The sequence below is a fragment of the Pygocentrus nattereri genome, chromosome 27 (genome assembly GCF_015220715.1).
Source record: "Pygocentrus nattereri isolate fPygNat1 chromosome 27, fPygNat1.pri, whole genome shotgun sequence".
Lineage (NCBI taxonomy): Eukaryota > Metazoa > Chordata > Actinopteri > Characiformes > Serrasalmidae > Pygocentrus > Pygocentrus nattereri.
In genome coordinates, this window is record NC_051237.1 from 1973112 (window position 1) to 1995651 (window position 22540).

The following is a 22540-nucleotide window of genomic DNA, read 5'->3' on the forward strand; positions in this document are numbered from 1 at the left end:
AAGACAAGTTAGATGCAACATATGATGAGATTGCTCTGGAAAAACAAAAGATAGAAAATGAGAGAAAAGCTCTTGAAGAATCAAAGGCAGCTATGCAGAGAGAAGCTGAGGACATGAAGAATGAAGTGGAGAAGGTCAGCATGGACAGGCAGAAACTGAATGAGATGGAGACTGAACTACAAACAGAGAAAGATCAATATGAAGTTCTTCTTGAAGAAACTCAGAGAAAGAGAGATGAACTGGAGAAGACAGCTATGGAGATAGCAAAGCAAAATGAAGAGACTGAGATGAAGAAAGCCGTTCTTGAGAAGGAGAAAAAGGACACTGAAGGCAAATGGTTGGAGTTACAGAGGAGAAGTGAGGAGCTAGAGTTGCATATAACAAAGCAGAAGGAAAAGGAGGACATGGACAAGATGGCAATGGAAAAGCAGAGAATAGAACTGGAGAAAGAAATCACAGAAATGACCAGACAAAAAGAAACGATGGAAAAAGAAAAGGAGAACATGGTGAAGAAGCAGAATGAACTAGACATTGTGAAAGAGCAAATACACAAAGAAAAAGATGAAATGGAGCAAGTCCAAAATAAGATCATGACTGCTGAACTTTTACTTGGGCAAAGAGAGACTGAAATGAATGAACAAAAGCAGATTCTGGAAGACAGTTTGAGGAAGATGAAAGAAGAGAGAAGTGATCTGGATAAGATGAGAATGGAACTGGAAGCTAAAACTCAACACATAAAAGACATCAGTGAGAAAATGAAACAGGAGAGAGAGGAAGTTGATCATTTAACGAATGAAATCCAAATAGAGAAGAAAGACATGGAAAATGAAAAGAATGAGTTACAACAAATGAAAGACAGGTTAGATGCAACATATGATGAGATTGCTCTGGAAAAACAAATGATAGAAAATGAGAGAAAAGCTCTTGAAGAGTCAAAGGCAGCTATGCAGAGAGAAGCTGAGGACATGAAGAATGAAGTGGAGAAGGTCAGCATGGACAGGCAGAAACTGAATGAGATGGAGATTGAACTACAAACAGAGAAAGATCAATATGAAGTTCTTCTTGAAGAAACTCAGAGAAAGAGAGATGAACTGGAGAAGACAGCTATGGAGATAGCAAAGCAAAATGAAGAGACTGAGATGAAGAAAGCCGTTCTTGAGAAGGAGAAAAAGGACACTGAAGGCAAATGGGTTGAGTTACAGAGGAGAAGTGAGGAGCTGGAGTTGCATATAACAAAGCAGAAGGAAAAGGAGGACATGGACAAGATGGCAATGCAAAAGCAGAGAATAGAACTGGAGAAAGAATTCACAGAAATGACCAGACAAAAAGAAACGATGGAAAAAGAAAAGGAGAACATGGTGAAGAAGCAGAATGAACTAGACATTGTGAAAGAGCAAATACACAAAGAAAAAGATGAAATGGAGCAAGTCCAAAATAAGATCATGACTGCTGAACTTTTACTTGGGCAAAGAGAGACTGAAATGAATGAACAAAAGCAGATTCTGGAAGACAGTTTGAGGAAGATGAAAGAAGAGAGAAGTGATCTGGATAAGATGCGAATGGAACTGGAAGCTAAAACTCAACACATAAAAGACATCAGTGAGAAAATGAAACAGGAGAGAGAGGAAGTTGATCATTTAACGAATGAAATCCAAATAGAGAAGAAAGACATGGAAAATGAAAAGAATGAGTTACAACAAATGAAAGACAGGTTAGATGCAACATATGATGAGATTGCTCTGGAAAAACAAATGATAGAAAATGAGAGAAAAGCTCTTGAAGAGTCAAAGGCAGCTATGCAGAGAGAAGCTGAGGACATGAAGAATGAAGTGGAGAAGGTCAGCATGGACAGGCAGAAACTGAATGAGATGGAGATTGAACTACAAACAGAGAAAGATCAATATGAAGTTCTTCTTGAAGAAACTCAGAGAAAGAGAGATGAACTGGAGAAGACAGCTATGGAGATAGCAAAGCAAAATGAAGAGACTGAGATGAAGAAAGCCGTTCTTGAGAAGGAGAAAAAGGACACTGAAGGCAAATGGTTGGAGTTACAGAGGAGAAGTGAGGAGCTAGAGTTGCATATAACAAAGCAGAAGGAAAAGGAGGACATGGACAAGATGGCAATGGAAAAGCAGAGAATAGAACTGGAGAAAGAAATCACAGAAATGACCAGACAAAAAGAAACGATGGAAAAAGAAAAGGAGAACATGGTGAAGAAGCAGAATGAACTAGACATTGTGAAAGAGCAAATACACAAAGAAAAAGATGAAATGGAGCAAGTCCAAAATAAGATCATGACTGCTGAACTTTTACTTGGGCAAAGAGAGACTGAAATGAATGAACAAAAGCAGATTCTGGAAGACAGTTTGAGGAAGATGAAAGAAGAGAGAAGTGATCTGGATAAGATGCGAATGGAACTGGAAGCTAAAACTCAACACATAAAAGACATCAGTGAGAAAATGAAACAGGAGAGAGAGGAAGTTGATCATTTAACGAATGAAATCCAAATAGAGAAGAAAGACATGGAAAATGAAAAGAATGAGTTACAACAAATGAAAGACAGGTTAGATGCAACATATGATGAGATTGCTCTGGAAAAACAAATGATAGAAAATGAGAGAAAAGCTCTTGAAGAGTCAAAGGCAGCTATGCAGAGAGAAGCTGAGGACATGAAGAATGAAGTGGAGAAGGTCAGCATGGACAGGCAGAAACTGAATGAGATGGAGATTGAACTACAAACAGAGAAAGATCAATATGAAGTTCTTCTTGAAGAAACTCAGAGAAAGAGAGATGAACTGGAGAAGACAGCTATGGAGATAGCAAAGCAAAATGAAGAGACTGAGATGAAGAAAGCCGTTCTTGAGAAGGAGAAAAAGGACACTGAAGGCAAATGGTTGGAGTTACAGAGGAGAAGTGAGGAGCTAGAGTTGCATATAACAAAGCAGAAGGAAAAGGAGGACATGGACAAGATGGCAATGGAAAAACAGAGAATAGAACTGGAGAAAGAAATCACAGAAATGACCAGACAAAAAGAAATGATGGAAAAAGAAAAGGAGAACATGGTGAAGAAGCAGAATGAACTAGACATTGTGAAAGAGCAAATACACAAAGAAAAAGATGAAATGGAGCAAGTCCAAAATAAGATCATGACTGCTGAACTTTTACTTGGGCAAAGAGAGACTGAAATGAATGAACAAAAGCAGATTCTGGAAGACAGTTTGAGGAAGATGAAAGAAGAGAGAAGTGATCTGGATAAGATGCGAATGGAACTGGAAGCTAAAACTCAACACATAAAAGACATCAGTGAGAAAATGAAACAGGAGAGAGAGGAAGTTGATCATTTAACGAATGAAATCCAAATAGAGAAGAAAGACATGGAAAATGAAAAGAATGAGTTACAACAAATGAAAGACAGGTTAGATGCAACATATGATGAGATTGCTCTGGAAAAACAAATGATAGAAAATGAGAGAAAAGCTCTTGAAGAGTCAAAGGCAGCTATGCAGAGAGAAGCTGAGGACATGAAGAATGAAGTGGAGAAGGTCAGCATGGACAGGCAGAAACTGAATGAGATGGAGATTGAACTACAAACAGAGAAAGATCAATATGAAGTTCTTCTTGAAGAAACTCAGAGAAAGAGAGATGAACTGGAGAAGACAGCTATGGAGATAGCAAAGCAAAATGAAGAGACTGAGATGAAGAAAGCCGTTCTTGAGAAGGAGAAAAAGGACACTGAAGGCAAATGGTTGGAGTTACAGAGGAGAAGTGAGGAGCTAGAGTTGCATATAACAAAGCAGAAGGAAAAGGAGGACATGGACAAGATGGCAATGGAAAAACAGAGAATAGAACTGGAGAAAGAAATCACAGAAATGACCAGACAAAAAGAAACGATGGAAAAAGAAAAGGAGAACATGGTGAAGAAGCAGAATGAACTAGACATTGTGAAAGAGCAAATACACAAAGAAAAAGATGAAATGGAGCAAGTCCAAAATAAGATCATGACTGCTGAACTTTTACTTGGGCAAAGAGAGACTGAAATGAATGAACAAAAGCAGATTCTGGAAGACAGTTTGAGGAAGATGAAAGAAGAGAGAAGTGATCTGGATAAGATGAGAATGGAACTGGAAGCTAAAACTCAACACATAAAAGACATCAGTGAGAAAATGAAACAGGAGAGAGAGGAAGTTGATCATTTAACGAATGAAATCCAAATAGAGAAGAAAGACATGGAAAATGAAAAGAATGAGTTACAACAAATGAAAGACAGGTTAGATGCAACATATGATGAGATTGCTCTGGAAAAACAAATGATAGAAAATGAGAGAAAAGCTCTTGAAGAGTCAAAGGCAGCTATGCAGAGAGAAGCTGAGGACATGAAGAATGAAGTGGAGAAGGTCAGCATGGACAGGCAGAAACTGAATGAGATGGAGATTGAACTACAAACAGAGAAAGATCAATATGAAGTTCTTCTTGAAGAAACTCAGAGAAAGAGAGATGAACTGGAGAAGACAGCTATGGAGATAGCAAAGCAAAATGAAGAGACTGAGATGAAGAAAGCCGTTCTTGAGAAGGAGAAAAAGGACACTGAAGGCAAATGGGTTGAGTTACAGAGGAGAAGTGAGGAGCTAGAGTTGCATATAACAAAGCAGAAGGAAAAGGAGGACATGGACAAGATGGCAATGGAAAAGCAGAGAAGAGAACTGGAGAAAGAAATCACAGAAATGACCAGACAAAAAGAAACGATGGAAAAAGAAAAGGAGAACATGGTGAAGAAGCAGAATGAACTAGACATTGTGAAAGAGCAAATACACAAAGAAAAAGATGAAATGGAGCAAGTCCAAAATAAGATCATGACTGCTGAACTTTTACTTGGGCAAAGAGAGACTGAAATGAATGAACAAAAGCAGATTCTGGAAGACAGTTTGAGGAAGATGAAAGAAGAGAGAAGTGATCTGGATAAGATGCGAATGGAACTGGAAGCTAAAACTCAACACATAAAAGACATCAGTGAGAAAATGAAACAGGAGAGAGAGGAAGTTGATCATTTAACGAATGAAATCCAAATAGAGAAGAAAGACATGGAAAATGAAAAGAATGAGTTACAACAAATGAAAGACAAGTTAGATGCAACATATGATGAGATTGCTCTGGAAAAACAAATGATAGAAAATGAGAGAAAAGCTCTTGAAGAGTCAAAGGCAGCTATGCAGAGAGAAGCTGAGGACATGAAGAATGAAGTGGAGAAGGTCAGCATGGACAGGCAGAAACTGAATGAGATGGAGATTGAACTACAAACAGAGAAAGATCAATATGAAGTTCTTCTTGAAGAAACTCAGAGAAAGAGAGATGAACTGGAGAAGACAGCTATGGAGATAGCAAAGCAAAATGAAGAGACTGAGATGAAGAAAGCCGTTCTTGAGAAGGAGAAAAAGGACACTGAAGGCAAATGGGTTGAGTTACAGAGGAGAAGTGAGGAGCTGGAGTTGCATATAACAAAGCAGAAGGAAAAGGAGGACATGGACAAGATGGCAATGCAAAAGCAGAGAATAGAACTGGAGAAAGAATTCACAGAAATGACCAGACAAAAAGAAACGATGGAAAAAGAAAAGGAGAACATGGTGAAGAAGCAGAATGAACTAGACATTGTGAAAGAGCAAATACACAAAGAAAAAGATGAAATGGAGCAAGTCCAAAATAAGATCATGACTGCTGAACTTTTACTTGGGCAAAGAGAGACTGAAATGAATGAACAAAAGCAGATTCTGGAAGACAGTTTGAGGAAGATGAAAGAAGAGAGAAGTGATCTGGATAAGATGCGAATGGAACTGGAAGCTAAAACTCAACACATAAAAGACATCAGTGAGAAAATGAAACAGGAGAGAGAGGAAGTTGATCATTTAACGAATGAAATCCAAATAGAGAAGAAAGACATGGAAAATGAAAAGAATGAGTTACAACAAATGAAAGACAGGTTAGATGCAACATATGATGAGATTGCTCTGGAAAAACAAATGATAGAAAATGAGAGAAAAGCTCTTGAAGAGTCAAAGGCAGCTATGCAGAGAGAAGCTGAGGACATGAAGAATGAAGTGGAGAAGGTCAGCATGGACAGGCAGAAACTGAATGAGATGGAGATTGAACTACAAACAGAGAAAGATCAATATGAAGTTCTTCTTGAAGAAACTCAGAGAAAGAGAGATGAACTGGAGAAGACAGCTATGGAGATAGCAAAGCAAAATGAAGAGACTGAGATGAAGAAAGCCGTTCTTGAGAAGGAGAAAAAGGACACTGAAGGCAAATGGTTGGAGTTACAGAGGAGAAGTGAGGAGCTAGAGTTGCATATAACAAAGCAGAAGGAAAAGGAGGACATGGACAAGATGGCAATGGAAAAGCAGAGAATAGAACTGGAGAAAGAAATCACAGAAATGACCAGACAAAAAGAAACGATGGAAAAAGAAAAGGAGAACATGGTGAAGAAGCAGAATGAACTAGACATTGTGAAAGAGCAAATACACAAAGAAAAAGATGAAATGGAGCAAGTCCAAAATAAGATCATGACTGCTGAACTTTTACTTGGGCAAAGAGAGACTGAAATGAATGAACAAAAGCAGATTCTGGAAGACAGTTTGAGGAAGATGAAAGAAGAGAGAAGTGATCTGGATAAGATGAGAATGGAACTGGAAGCTAAAACTCAACACATAAAAGACATCAGTGAGAAAATGAAACAGGAGAGAGAGGAAGTTGATCATTTAACGAATGAAATCCAAATAGAGAAGAAAGACATGGAAAATGAAAAGAATGAGTTACAACAAATGAAAGACAAGTTAGATGCAACATATGATGAGATTGCTCTGGAAAAACAAAAGATAGAAAATGAGAGAAAAGCTCTTGAAGAGTCAAAGGCAGCTATGCAGAGAGAAGCTGAGGACATGAAGAATGAAGTGGAGAAGGTCAGCATGGACAGGCAGAAACTGAATGAGATGGAGATTGAACTACAAACAGAGAAAGATCAATATGAAGTTCTTCTTGAAGAAACTCAGAGAAAGAGAGATGAACTGGAGAAGACAGCTATGGAGATAGCAAAGCAAAATGAAGAGACTGAGATGAAGAAAGCCGTTCTTGAGAAGGAGAAAAAGGACACTGAAGGCAAATGGTTGGAGTTACAGAGGAGAAGTGAGGAGCTAGAGTTGCATATAACAAAGCAGAAGGAAAAGGAGGACATGGACAAGATGGCAATGGAAAAGCAGAGAATAGAACTGGAGAAAGAAATCACAGAAATGACCAGACAAAAAGAAACGATGGAAAAAGAAAAGGAGAACATGGTGAAGAAGCAGAATGAACTAGACATTGTGAAAGAGCAAATACACAAAGAAAAAGATGAAATGGAGCAAGTCCAAAATAAGATCATGACTGCTGAACTTTTACTTGGGCAAAGAGAGACTGAAATGAATGAACAAAAGCAGATTCTGGAAGACAGTTTGAGGAAGATGAAAGAAGAGAGAAGTGATCTGGATAAGATGAGAATGGAACTGGAAGCTCAAAGTCAGCAAATGGAAGACAACATCAGAGAGAAAATGAAACAGGAGAGAGATGAAATTGATCAACTGATGAATAAAATAGAAATGCAAAAGAAAGACATGGAAAATGAAAAATATGTTAAAAATAATTTGAACAATGAGTTGGAACAAATGAAAGTCAACTTAGAGGTACAATGTGCTGAGATTGAGCATGAAAAACAAAAGATAGAAAATGAGAGAAAAGTGTTTGAGCAGTTAAAAGCAGCTATGCAGAGAGAAGCTGAGGACCTGAAGAATGAACTGGAGAAGGTCAGCATGGACAGGCAGCAACTGAATGAGATGGAGACTGAACTACAAATAGAGAAAGATCAATATGAAGTTCTTCTTGAAGAAACTCAGAGAAAGAGAGATGAACTGGAGAAGACAGCTATGGAGATAGCAAAGCAAAATGAAGACACTGAGATGAAGAAAGCCGTTCTTGAGAAGGAGAAAAAGGACACTGAAGACAAATGGTTGGAGTTACAGAGGAGAAGTGAGGAGCTGGAACTGCAGAAGACAAAACAGAAGGAAAAGCAGACGATGGTCAATGCAGCATTGGAAAAAGAGAGGAAAGCACTAGAAAAAGAAATGAATGAAATAAGAAGGCAGAAGGAAGAGGCTGAAAAAGAAAAGAGTGATGCTATGAAGAAGGTGAATGAACTAGACATACTTAAAGAACAAATGCATCGAGAAAAGAATGAAATGGAAGAAGTCAAAACCAAGATGATGACTGCAGAAGCTCTACTTGGCCAAAAAGAAGCTGAAATATACAAACAAAAGCAGATTCTGGAAGACAGTCTGAGGAAGGTGATGGAAGAGAGAAGTGACCTGGATAATATGAGAATGGAATTAGAAGCTCAAAGTCAACAAATAGACGAAAACGTCAGAGCGAAAATGAAGCAGGAACGAGAAGAACTTGATCAATTGATGAATGAAATACAAATGGAGAAGAAAAATATGGAAAATGAAAAATACAATACAGAAGAATTGAAGAATGAGTTAGCACAATTTAAAAGCAACTTAGAGGTAAAATATGGCGAGATAGAGCTTGAACAACAAAAGATAGAAAATGAGAAAAAAGCACTGGAACAATCAAAGGTGTCAATACAGAGAAAATCTGAGGTCATGATGGATGTAGTGGAGAAAGCCAGCATGGACAGACAAAAACTGAATGAAGCTATGAAGGAACTAGAAAAAGAAAAGGATCAATACAAGATAATTGTGGAAGAAATTCAGAGAAAGAGAGAAGAAGTGGAAAAGGTGTCTGCTGAGATGGCAAAGCAAAATGAAGATTTTGAGGCAAAGAAAGCCCTTCTTGAGAAAGAGAAGAATGACCTTGAAAGCAAATGGTTGGAGTTACAGAGGAGAGGTGAGGAACTGGAACTGCAGATGACAAAACATGAAAAGGAGGACATGGATAAGATGGCTGTAGAAGAAGAAAGAGCGCTGCAAGAAGCTATAGAAATAACAACACAGAAAAAAGAGGTGGAAAATGAAATGCTAGATATGATGAAGAAGGAGAAAGAGCAAATACAAAAAGAGAAAGATGAAATAGAGAAAACCAAAAGCAAGATGATGACTGACAAACTTTTACTTGATCAAAGAGAGACTGAAATAAATGAACAGAACCAAATTCTAGAGGACAGTTTGAGGAAGATGATGGAGGAGAGAAGTGATCTGGATAAGAAGAGAATGGAACTGGAATCTCAAACTCAACAATGGGAAGACATTAGAGAGAAAGTGAAGCAGGAAAGAGAGCAACTTGATCAATTAATGCATGAAATACAAAAGGAGAAGAAAGACATGGAAAATGAGAAGTATGTTGCAAATAATTTGAAGAGTGAGTTGGAACAAATGAAAGCTGACTTCAAGATAAAATATGAGGAGATTGAGCTTGACAAACAAAAGACCGAGAGCGAGAGGAAAACCTTTGAGCAACTAAAGTCTGCTATGCAGAGGGATATTGAGGATATGAAGAGTGCTTTAGTGAAAGCACAAATGGACAGACAAAAATTAGGTGACATTGAAACTGAACTAGGAAAAGAGAAAGAGCATTACAAGTTCCTTGTTGACGAAACACAGAGAAAGAGAGATGAACTGGAGAAGATGACTGCAGAGATAGCAAAGCAAAATGAAGACATTGAAACAAAGAAAGCCCTTCTTGAGAAAGAGAAAAATGAAATTAAAAGCAAATGGCTGAGAGGTGAGGTGAGAGGTGGGCAGTTGGAATTGCAGATTACAAAACACGAAGAAATGCAGGACTGGGGCACAATGGCCGTGGAAGAAGAGCAAAAAGAGCTAGACAAAGAAACTCAAAAAGAAGAGGGAGTAAAAGAAAAAGATGACATGGAGAAGTGGAATGACTTAAACATTCTAAAAGAACAAATACAAAGAGAAAGGAATGAAATGGAGGAAGTAAAAACCAAAATGATGACTGCTGAACTTTTACTTGAGCAAAGAGAGGCTAAAATGAATGAACAAAAGCAAATTCTGGAGGACAGTCTGCAGAAGCTGATGGAGGAGAAAAGTGATCTGGATAAGATGAGAATGGAACTGGAAACTCAAAAACAACAAATGGAAGACATCATCAGAGAGAAAATGCAACAGGAGAGAGAGGAACTTGATCAATTAATGCATAAAATACAAATGGAGAAGAAAGACATGGAAAATGCTACAAGTAACTTGAAGAGTGAGTTAGAACAGATGAAAACTGACTTTGAGGTAAAATATGGTGAGATTCAGCTTGAAAAACAAAAGATAGAGAGTGACAGAAGAACTTTTGAACAGTCAAAGGCAGCTATGCAGAGAGAAGTTGAGGACATGAAGAATGCTTTGGAGAAGGCCAGCGTGGACAGACAAAAATTTGACAAAACTGACACTGAAGTGAAAACAGAGAAAGATCATTATAACCTGCTTCTTGAAGAAATACAGAGGAAGAGAGATGAACTGGAGAAGATGACTGCAGAGATATTGGAGCAAAAGGAAGACAGTGAGACAAAGAAAGCACTGCTTGAGAAAGAGAAAAGTGACTTTGAAAGCAAAAAGATGAGAATTGAGGAGCTGGAACTGCAGATTAAAAACCAGAAAGAAAAGGAGGACATGAACAAGATGGCGATGGAAGATGAGAGGAAAGCTTTAGAAAAAGAAATGACAGAAATAACAAGACAGAAAAAAGAAGCAGAAAAAGAAAAAGAAGACATGGTGAAAAGGCAGGAAGAACTAGGCTTTCTAAAAGAGCAAATACAAAAAGAGAAAGATGAAATAGAGAAAGTCAAAAACAACTTGATGACTGACAAACTTTTACTTGATGAAAGAGAGGCTGAAATAAACCAACAAAAGCAGATTCTGGAGGACAGTTTGATTAAGATGATGGTGGAAAGAAGTGATCTGGATAAGATGAGAGTGGAACTGGAAGCTCAAACTCAACAAATGGAAGAAATCAGAGAGAAAATGAAACAGGAGAGAGAAGTTGTTGATCAACTGATGAATGAAACACAGATGGAGAAGAAAGACATGGAAAATGAAAGGCACAACACAAATAATTTGAAGAATGAGTTAGAACAAATGAAAGACAACTTAGAGATAAAACATGGTGAGATTGAGCTTGAAAAACAAAAGATAGAGAATGAGAAAAGTGTTTTTGAACAGTCCAACGCAGCTCTGCAGAGGGAAGTTAATGACCTAAAGAAACGTCTAGAGAAGGTCAGCCTGGACAGGCAAAAACTGAATGAGACTATGATGGAAGTAGAAATAGAAAAAGAGCAATGTAAGGTTCTTGTTGAAGACACTCTGAGCAAGAGAGATGAAATTGAGAAGATGGCTGCAGAACTAGCAAAGCAGAATGAAGATACTGAGGCAAAGAAAAGCCTTCTTGAGAAAGAGAGGAATGACATTGACAGCAAATGGTTGGAGTTTCAACAGAGAAGTAAGGAGCTGGAATTGCAGATTAAAAACCAGAAGGAAAAGGAGGACATGGACAAGATGAAACTGGAAAATGAGAGGAAAGCTATAGAAAAAGAAATGAGAGAAATAACAAGACAGAATAAAGAAGCAGAAAAAGAAAAAGAAGACATGGTGAAGAGGCAGAAAGAACTAGATATTCTAGAAGAGCAAATGCACAAGGAGAAAGAAAAACTAGAAGAAGTCAAAAATGAGATGATGATTGACAGAATTTTACTTGATCAAAGAGAGACTGAGTTAAACCAACAAAAGCAAATTGTGCAGGACGTTTTGAGGATGAAGGAGGAGAAAAGTGATTTGGATAAGATGAGAATGGAGCTTGAGGCTCAAACTCAACAAATGGAGCATAACATCAGAGAGAAGAACAAGGAAATAATGGATCACCTAACATCAGAGCTCAAGGAAAGGAGAGCTAAACTGGATTTAGAACAAGAGGAATTTGAAGCTGAAAAACAAAAAGTACACAATGAGTGGAGAGATCTTGAGCAGTCAAAGGCAGAGACTCAGAGAATGGCTGATGAGCTCAAGAATGTTCTAGAGGAGACCAAGAGGGAGAAGGAAAAGGTGGAGGAGATGAAGGCTCAACTTCAAAGAGCAAAAGAGGACAAAGAAGGTGGTTTGGATGAGATAAGAAAGAAAGAACTTGAACTGGAAGGAATAATTCTTGAGATAGAGAACAAAAATGCCCTTCTTGAGAAAGAGAAAAATGACATAGAAAGCAAATTGTCTGACTTTAAGAGCAAATATGAAGAGTTGGAATTGCAGCTTAAAAATTACAGGGAAATGCAGCACATAGACTGGGTGGCAATCGATAAAGAGAGAAAAACATTGAAACAGGAAATGATTGCGATAATGAGACAGAAAGATGATATGAACAAGGAAAAAGAATGTATAGAGACAAGGGTGTATGAGTTGAAGTCTCTGCAAGAAGAAATAGAAAAACAGAGGACTGAAACTGAAAAAAATAAAAATGAGCTGATGGACATGAAATCGCAACTTGACTCAAGAGAGACTGAAATAAATTACCAGGAGCAAAGACTGAATGACAGTTTGAAAAGGCTGATGGAGGAGAGGAACGAACTGGATAAGATGAGGACTGCACTTGAAGCTGAACAGCAACAGGAGCAAATCGTCAGTGAGAAAGTGAAAAGGGAAAGTGAGAAACTTAATCAGTTGATGAATGAAATACAAACAGAAAAGCAAGACATAGAAAACAATAGGGAGATGATGAAAAATGTAAAGAAAGAACTGGACAAACAACAAGAGGAGATCAAGCTCCTTAAAGAGGAAACAAACAAGAAAATACAGAAGCTTGAACAGCTTGAACTTGATATTCAACAAAAGCAAAGTGAGATGGTCTTTAAACAGACGCAGCTGCAAAGAGAAAGAGAAGAACTTAATAAAATATTGCTTGGCATGCAAATGGAAAGTGACAAAATTGAGAGACAGAAAAGGTCTTTAGAAATCCAGAGAGAAGAATTCAAACAGGTACAGACTGAAAAGGAATTAACTCAGATTCTTGATATAGACTTAGCTGCTTCAGCTGTGCAGATACCTGCAATGGTGCAAAGTGACACAAAAGACATTCAAGACCAACAGACACAAATTACAGACATAAAGAAGGAGCAAGACAAGCTGGAGGAACAAGATCAAGGTGTGGAGATCATAACACAGCTAACCAAGCTGAAACAAAGAGAAAGTGAGCTAACCCAAATCAAGGATGAACTTGAAAAAAGAATACGTAATTTGAGGGAAGAGGAGAGAACTATGGCTTTGGAGATACTGAAGCAGAGAGAGAACTTGGTCCAGATAGAAGCAGAGACGTACAGAGTGAAAGAAGAACTAAACACACAAAAGGAATTGCTACATGACACACAAGCTGAACTGGACCAAATTAAAGCAGAAATCCAAAGACAAAAAGATCTAATGGGAAGCGTTGATGTTGGAAAAGACATAACACCTATTGAAATGCAGCAGAAGAGGATTAAAGTAGATATTCAGACACAGACAAGTGAAGACATCAAGCTAACACCAAGAGTACCATCTCCTGTGGCGATAAGGGAAAAAGATCCAATAATGTTTGCAGAGCAACTTGCAAAGGACGAGACTGATAACCTTTTACAGTCCTTCAAGATGGAGAAGGAAGATATGAAACAAATCATCGAGCGAGAGAGGACTGAACTAAGGCAGTATAAAGCAGAACTGGAGAGACAACAAGAAGAGATATATGCCTGCAAACAAAATATAGAGAACGAGAAGATAGAATTAGAAATGACAAAGGAGAAAATGACAAAAGTCATGGAAAGCATGGCAGAGGAGATGGAGAGGACAAAGGAGAAGCAAATCCAGTTTCAGAGACAGAGCATGGACTTGGAAATGATCATAGAAGAGATTAGGAAGAAAAGAGAAGAACTGGATTTGATCAATATGGAGATACAGAGAGTGAGACAACAGATGGACATGGAATCCAGCAAAGAAATAAGTACTGAGCAAATCAAGATAAGTCTATATAAAGACACAGAAATGGCAAAAGACAGACTGGAAGAGACTGAAGCTGAGATACAGAAAGAGCAGGAAGAACTGAAGATCAAGGAGGAGACTGTGCATCCTACTGAAAAAGATGCCACAGAAGAGGATAAAGAAGAACTCACATCCACACTAGAGCATCTGAGGATGAAGTCTGATACAGTTAAGGAAGTGGCATTAGGTGATGGTTACAGAAAGAGTGATGAGACACAGCTTCAGATAGAAGAACTGAATAATCTAATGGAAGCACTGAAGACTAAAGAAGACCATCTACAAAACATAAAGTCTGACCTTCACAGAGAACGAGTGGAAATCAACAGTATCAGAGAAGCACTGCATATAGAGAGAGATGAATTGAAGCAAATGAAACTTGATATGGATAGACAAAAGGAAGAGTTACAGCATGTCCAACAAAACATACAAAACGAGAGAGATGAATTAGAATCCAGGGTCAAAAGCACTGAGGACATGGAAAACATCATAATGGAGCTCATGAGAGAGAAAGAGAGAACTGAAGAAATGGTAGCTCAACTTACCAAAGAGCAGGAAATGCATGAAATTAGAAATATAACCGAAAACCAACAACTGCAGAGCAAAACAGCAGAGCTTGAACATATGAAAACTATGCTGTTAAATGAAAAAGAAGAAATTGAAAATGTGAAGGCACTGTTAGAGAAAGAGAGACGCCACTTGAAAGAAATGAAGGAGGAAATAGAGACACAAAGACAAGACATAAAAGTTATGACCATTAGTGAGCAAAGAGATGATCAAACCAGGACTGCACAAGAGAAAGATGGAACTGTACAGATAGCTGTGGTTGAAGAGAAAGAGCAATCTACGGAAGAAAAGGACACGGCTGAACTGAGAAAGGGCGAGGCAGTGCACTTAATGGAGTTGTTGATAAATGAGAAAGAGCAAATACACAAGATCAAGGCTGAACTTGTAAAAAGTCAAAAGGCAGTTGAAAACATGAAGGCCCTGACAGAAAGAGAAAGGGAGACGTTTGAAGTGGAGAAGGCTGAAGCACAGCAACAGATAGAGCGTATGGAAAGTATTTTGAAAGATTCCAAGAAGGACAATGAAAGAGCAAAAGGCATGATTAATCAACTTCAAGAGGAAATGATAACCAATGAGGCAAATCTTGAAGAAGCAAAGATAAAGATTGACAACTTAAAGCTCATAAATGATGATTTGGAGAGAACGAGAACAGAATTAGAGTACCATAACCAGCTCCTCAAAGAGCAGATGGGTGATTTGGAAATTAAGTTGCAAGAGTTACAGGAAAACGTTCCTAAAATAGACGTTAGTTCAGAAATTCAAGAAGAAAAAGAAAATACAGAGAGGGAAGACAGACAGCAAGAGGCTCTAGAGGAGGCTAGAAGAGAACTTAAGAGACAGAAAGAGGAAATTGATAAAGAAACCACAGACTTAAAGATCAAAACAGATGAATTAATGATCCTTCAAGACGAAATGAAAAACCAGAGTAATATCATTGAAGAACTGAGGGCCACCTTGACTGTGAAGAGAAGTGAGCTTGATGAGAAGAGGGATGAATTAAACAAACAAAAGCAATATATGGATGACATGGTGAAAGCCTCAAAGAGAGAGTTGAAAGAGGCACGTGCTGAAATTGAAATGCAGAAGCAGCAAATAAATGAACATATCAAGCAAGCTGTTAAAAGTGAGAGGGATGAACTTGAAAATCTCAAGAATTACCTACTGAAAGAGAAGAGGGATGTTGAAAGTGCAAAGGAAAAGATAAACAAAGAAATGGAGGACATTGACAAAATTCGAAACCAGTTACACGTCCAAATAGGAGAGATGGATGCTGAGAAACAGATGCTAAGTAACAGAGAGAATGATCTTAAAGAGGCTCAGTCTGAGCTACGAAATAAGACTAATGATGCAGAGAAACTCATGGAAGAAGAGAGGGAAAAACTAGAGATGGTGGCTGCTGAACAGCAAAAGGAGAAAGAGGAGCTTGAGTTTATTATTGGGGAGACCAAGAAGAAACAAAAATACCTAGAATATGAGCTACACAGTCAACTACAACATGTGAAGAACACGAAGGACATGCTTGCAAAGGAGAAACTTGATCTGGATCAAATGAAGGTAGAAATACAGAGGACACAAGATGAGCTAGATAATACTTTAACAAAGCAGCAAAAAGAATTTCAGTTCCGGGAGAGTGACATCCAAAGAGAAAAAGCAACTCTAGAGCAGATGAAGGCTGACTTACATAGGCAAACCAATGAAATAAACAGTGAGAAAGAGGATATGAACATCAAGAGAAACAGACTTGAGCACTGGGAAGCAGAACTACAGAAACAGCAGTCTGAGATTGAGGTATTTAAGAACACTGTGATCGCTGAGAAAGTTCAACTAGAGCAAACACAGGCAGAAATACAACAGCAGCAATATGAAATAAACAGCATTTTGGAAGAAACCAGAAAAGAGCGATATGCAGTTGAGCAAGTGAAGCATGAAACTGAACAGAGGAGAAAGGAGATTGAGAACATGATGCGTGAGACTCTGAGAATAGAAAAAGGTGAATGGGATCAGTTACAAAGTGAGTTACAACAAGAGAAGAAGGAAATTGAGAAAGACAGGCAAACACTGAAAATGTTAATGGCTGAGCTTGAACAAAAACAATCTGATTTAGATAAAGAGGAAGAGAGGATTAAACTGGACAGACAAAACATTCAAAAGGAGGCAGACAGCTTGGAACAAATGAAAGCAGAGATGCAAAGAAAAGCTGAGAATATTGAGAAATATATGAAGGAGACACAGACAGAGAAGTTGAGAGTGGAAGAAATGGGTGCTCTCCTCATTAAAGAAAGGGAAGACTTTCAGAGGATTATCGAGGAGACCAAAAGGCATGAGGTGGAAACAAAAAGAATGCAAGCTGAGTTAAGAAAACAGAAACAAGAGCTTGAAGTCAGCATGCAGTTGCTTCTGGGTGAAAAGAATGAGCTGGACAAGAGTAAAACAGACTTTGAGACACTCAAGGAGAATATGGAAAAGCAGATTATAGAAGAGAGGGCAAAGGATGTTTTGACAAGGACAGAATTACGACACCAAAGAGAGGTTTTGGAACAGCTGCACACTGATATAATGACACAGAAAGAAATCATGGAACAGGAAAAGAGGAAAACAAGATTCAGGGAACATGAAATAGAAGCCGATCAGAAAAAGTTGGAAGAACAGCAGAAGGAAATTGAGGACTTTAAAGGTACTTTGATGATGGAAAAAACTCAGCTTGAGAAGAGACAGCAAGACCTGGATGACATGGCAGAGCAAATGAGAAAGGAGAGAAATAATCTAGAGACCATGGAAAATGAAATAGAAGAAAAAACACATAAATTAAATGAGAAAATTCAAGAAATAGCAAAAGAGAAAAGTAAAGTGGAAACAACTAAGGCTGAAATACAAAGACGAACCATGGAGAAAGCCATGGAGGAGACAGTGAAGGAGAGCGAGAGGGTGGCAGAAGTTGCGCCCCAGCTTGGAAAGGAAAGAGAAGAGCTCGAGAACATCAGCAGAGAAGTGAAGAAGAAAGAGGCATATCTAGATCAACTGAATGCTGAGATACAAAGATGCCAACACGAAATGGTAAATATGAAAGACCTGTATGAGAAAGAGATCAGTCTGATTCAACAGAAGCGAGCTGACTTACAGAGAGAGGTGGATGAGTTAGAAGCCAAGTCAAAACAACTTAGGAAAAAGACTGAGATCACAATGCCAGAAAAGGTTGATGAACAACTGCTCAGAAGCAAAACTGAGGAAGAGGAAAGGGATGTAGGAAAAATGGAATTGAGAAAACAAGAACTAGAGCTATTGCAAGCACGGCTCCATAAACAAAGGGATGAACTGCTAGATCTACAGAACATAGTCACAAAGGAGAAGAATGAACTCAAAACAAGGCAGATAGAGGTAAGTCAAAAGCAGCAAGAGGTGGATGATACCATAGAAGCATTGAGAGGGAAGAGAGATGAGATGGAAAGAGAAAGGTCTGAATTTGATGGAGAGAGAGACATGTTCATGAAAAGACTGCAAAGAGAGAAAGATGAACTTGACGAACTGAAAACTCTTATTCAGAAGGACAAGGAGGAAACTGAAGACTGTAAAGAGAGCCTGAAGAACGAGAAGAGTTGTATTGAAAGTGACAGAGCTGATCTAGACAGACAGAGGGGACTACTAGAACTTGCACAACAAAATATACAACATGAGAGAACTTTACTGCAACAGGAAAAAGCACAGATGCAGAAAGAGACAGATGATATGGAGAACAGAACAAAAAGAGCAAAGGTTGAATTAAATGAGATTGATTTCCAGCTTGAAGAGCTCAAAAAGGAGATGGGCAACATCACCGAGCAGATTATCAGAAAGCAAAAGGAGCTGAAGATGCTGAACAATGAAATCAATGAAACGCAACAAGTCATAGAACATTATAGACAAATCCCAGTAATGCTTGAGCAAGTTGAAGAAAAAGAGACTCTACTGTTACCTGAGGCAAGTGTTTCAAGGGAAGAAGCAGAGATACTTAAAGAACAGGAATATCCTGAATACAAAGAGAGGCCGTTGGAAAAGAAAGAGAAAAAGTGGCTACAAGCAATAATCAAAACAGATGGTCAAACACAAACTGATATGGAAGATCTAGAGGAAAGCTTTAGCAGTGAAAAACTGAAAGCAGAGCAAGACGTAACAATTAGAGGGAAACAACAAGCCTCAAGTGATCCAAGGCAAGTGGACTATGACGTTCCCCCACAAGGGGAAGAAATAGAAACAATAAGGAAATCGCTGAGGTCAGAAATGGAAGAGCTAAACCAAATGAAGACAATTGTCATGAAAGAGAGAGATGAACTGACACAGGCAAAGACTGATCTTGAAGTGAAGGTTGAGAATCTTGAAATGATTCTGGAGCAAGCTAAGAAGGAGAAAGAGAGGGATAAGACTATGCTAATCCATCTTATGAAAGAGAAAGAGGAATTATTCCTTGCCATTGCTGAGAAAGATAATGAGATTAAGGAACTCCACATGACATTGCAGAAAAAGTCAGAGGAACAGGAAAAGACAATAGCAGATATTAAAGAAGAGAAGAAGAAACTAGAGATCGACAAGGGCTTGTTAAGGAAAGAGAGAGATGAATTTGAACAAATGAGAGTTGGAGTACCTGGGATGAAGGTAAAGAGGATAAGAGAAACAGTTGAACTTGAAGAACTGAAAGACAAAGCAGACACACAGCAAAAGGAATCTAGCAAAGGTATTCCGGAAAAGAAAACGACAGATGAGAAAGAGGTACAAGCAATTGAGAAAGAACAGGACAAAAGGACAAAAACAGCTAATGCTGAGACACAAACTTCTGCAGGAGAACCAAGGCAACAAGAACTTTTCCATGGCATAGCAGAGCCCATAAGAGATGACCTCATGAGATCTGACTCAGAAAGACAGAGAGCTGACCTTGAGAACAGGAAAAAAGAAATAAAAACAAGCGAACTAAGACTTGAAAATGCAAAAGCCATGTTGGAGAAAGTAGAATATGAATGTAGTGTTGCCGAAAAAAGGATGAAAGAGATCATTGAGAATATTCAAATGAACAGTAATGAGCTGGAGCAGATTATGGCAGAAATCCAGAAACAGAGAGAGGACATGGAACATTTAACACAACAGTGTCAAAGCAGAAGACTTGAACTGAAGCAAATAGAAGCCAATATACAACAAAAGGAGAGAATGAAAAGAGAGTTGACTGAAGTGAAAATAGAAATGCACAGAGAAGAAGAAGGCAGAGAAAAAGAGATCACAGTTAAACAAACATACAAGGAGAAAGCGAAGGATGTCTGTATACAGTGTAAAATGGAAAAACAAATGGAGGATGCAGAAACTATCACAGAACTTGCAACTGATGCTGAAGTCGTGGAGAAAAAGACAAGCATGACTCAGACATGTGATACAGATATATTAACTATTGAAGATCAGACACCTGACCCAAACCTTCTGACTTACAAAAGAGAGATAGATGAGATGACTAGAACAATAGAGGATATGAAAAAGGAGCTAGAGAAAAGATTGCATGACATTCAGAGGAAGGAACTGGAGAGAGCTGGAGTACAGAAAGAGAAAATCGAGGTGGAGCTCAAGAAAGCTGAAATGGAAAGGTACAAAGAAGCACTTCGTCAAGAGCGGGAGAAAGACAAACAGAAAGTGATGGAGAAGGAGAAAGAAATCATTCTGTTAAAGGAGTGTTTGCTGATTGAGATTGAACAGCTAAAGAGCAAGAAGCTAGACAAAAACACAGAAGAATACCTGCAGAAGCTACAGCAACTCATCAGCAAAACAGCGATAAAAATGGAAAGATTCAGGCGGGTGACGGACAAAGCTGTACAAACAGTGACAGAGGAGCGCACAGGAGAAGAAGAGAGAGGGACAGATCATCAGGTGGAGGTTGTCAGAGTGTATGGCTGGGCTGGAAGAGAGGAGGCTGCCACCTCTGCTGTGCATGTCCTGGCTGAAGAGGAGGAGGAGGAGGAGGAGGAGGAGGGGGAGAGAACTGAACCAGTGAGGGGAGAGGTGGCTGTGAGCATGTCACGGAGAAGGTGGCTGCTGCGGTGGATCAGGCGATGCTGCTGCTGCTGCTGCCCGAGAGAATCTGAAGAGGAAGAGCAGGACATTCTGTGATCTGTACTCAGCCTCCCACAAACCAAGTGCACTTAAACCTGAAAGACATTTCATAAGCCATTGACCAGTTTCTAATTACACATTTTCATTCTTGTGACAATATTTTGTTAGTCAAAAGAAAACCTAATTTTTCTTGCTTCATTCAAAATACACCAGATTTTTAATTTTGCAAGTATTTTTTAAAAATGCATGCTGCCCTTTACATTTCATGACAAATCGAACAATACAAATTTTGGAAAGCAAAGATGTTATTTTCCTTCTATAAAGGTACCGTTTCTGATATATGAGGTTTTCTTATGACTGTCATCATTTACAAAAGAAACAAAAAGAACGTTTCATGGCATTTAACAGACAAATGAATGTTAGACTATTTGAGGATGGATGGTTATGTAACATTTTCAAGAACATATTTAAATAAAAAAATGTACACATGCTATGATGGGAAAGTCACTACTAATGTCCCACCATTTACATTTTCTGTTGAATGGTTGCAAGCTTGTGTAAAATGAACTATAATTAACCAAAATGTGTACATTTGAATACATATTTGTGTTCTTTCCCCAGAATAATTTCTATAGGACAATCTGGAAACTGGAAACACATTTCAAAACTGTCTCCATTGATTTCGAGCAACCCATTTTGTATTAGATTTCATTTTTGTATTTGTTTTTTTTTTTACATTTGAATTGTTCTAAATTGATCTTGACAAAAATTGAATGATTTGATTGGAAATCTTAAAATGAATGATCACTCCCTTTGTTACAAGGTTCACGGTAACATGTGCACATGTCTGGACCAGATGGTGCACCTATTGAAAAAAACTGCACTGTACTGCTGGGATTAAGGCTCAGGTTATGCTGAAGGTCACCAAGAACTGGATATGTCCTCATTTGGATGGAAGGACAGCAGGATTTCTCTCCTATGTTGCCTGAGACATCCAGCCTGACTGTCAGATCATGCTGCAGAATTAAGCATTTAGCACACTCAGAGCGTGTGCAGGTGTTTCACAGTGACAGATGGCTGGAAGTCAAGAAACAATGAAAGGTTGCATAGTCATCGGAGGATGCATGTGCTAGCCTTCACTATTCCACCCTGTTACTGTCAGGTGATGGGAGAAAGACCTCTGACTATAATTAAATTGGGCTAATAAAAACATGACAAAATTGACTCACCAAAGACTTGGGAACCAGCACAGCCCTGAAAACGCCACAAATTTCCAAAAGCAGACTGCAGCACTGAGCCGTGAGCACGAAGGGATGGTGCTACAAATGTACCTGAACAAAAAAGGGAGCTGTGTTATATTATTTTTAAAAAACGAAATTAATACTGGGGATGAAATCAGATGTGGATTCATGTACTAACATTTTATCCAAGAAGGAGTTTTAACACAGTTGTTTAATAATAATATCAGAATATATATTTTCTAATTGTTTTACCAAAATGTTCATGTATCCTGTTAACGCCAAAAATTGGGATAAATGTGATTTTGACATCAGACCTGTCTGTCTCTTTTTGAAAAGTCACTCACACACTACACATTTCAGAATAGTCAAATCTCAGAACACTGGCTTTGTTCTGGAAAACAAAGTTTAACATTCATAAAGTTTAAAACTTAGTAAAACAGAATATTTTCAGTGTTTTTCAGCACTGTGCTTTTATGCTATGGATAGGTCTAAAGACCAGTTTAGACAATAGATATACAAGTAGCAGGTTACAACCCCACTTCCCAGTTTTATCATGAATTAAAGAACAGTAAATAATAGCAACAAAATTTAAGTCACTGCCATGACTAACAAGACAAATGACAAAAAACTCATAGCATC

At 38.3% G+C, this 22540-nt stretch overlaps 1 protein-coding gene across 2 annotated transcripts in view; it reads left to right on the top strand.

The window, feature by feature from the left end:
- si:ch211-250g4.3 (nuclear anchorage protein 1) overlaps positions 1-22214 on the top strand; it is a 47916-nt gene extending 25702 nt beyond the window's left edge. For both annotated transcript variants that reach the window (XM_037535582.1, XM_037535581.1), the window contains exon 5: positions 1-22214. This exon is cut by the window's left edge and continues 16222 nt beyond it. In XM_037535582.1, the coding sequence (XP_037391479.1) occupies positions 1-20717 (20717 nt within the window). In that variant the 3' untranslated portion in view covers positions 20718-22214.
- Positions 22215-22540: the final 326 nt, after the last annotated feature.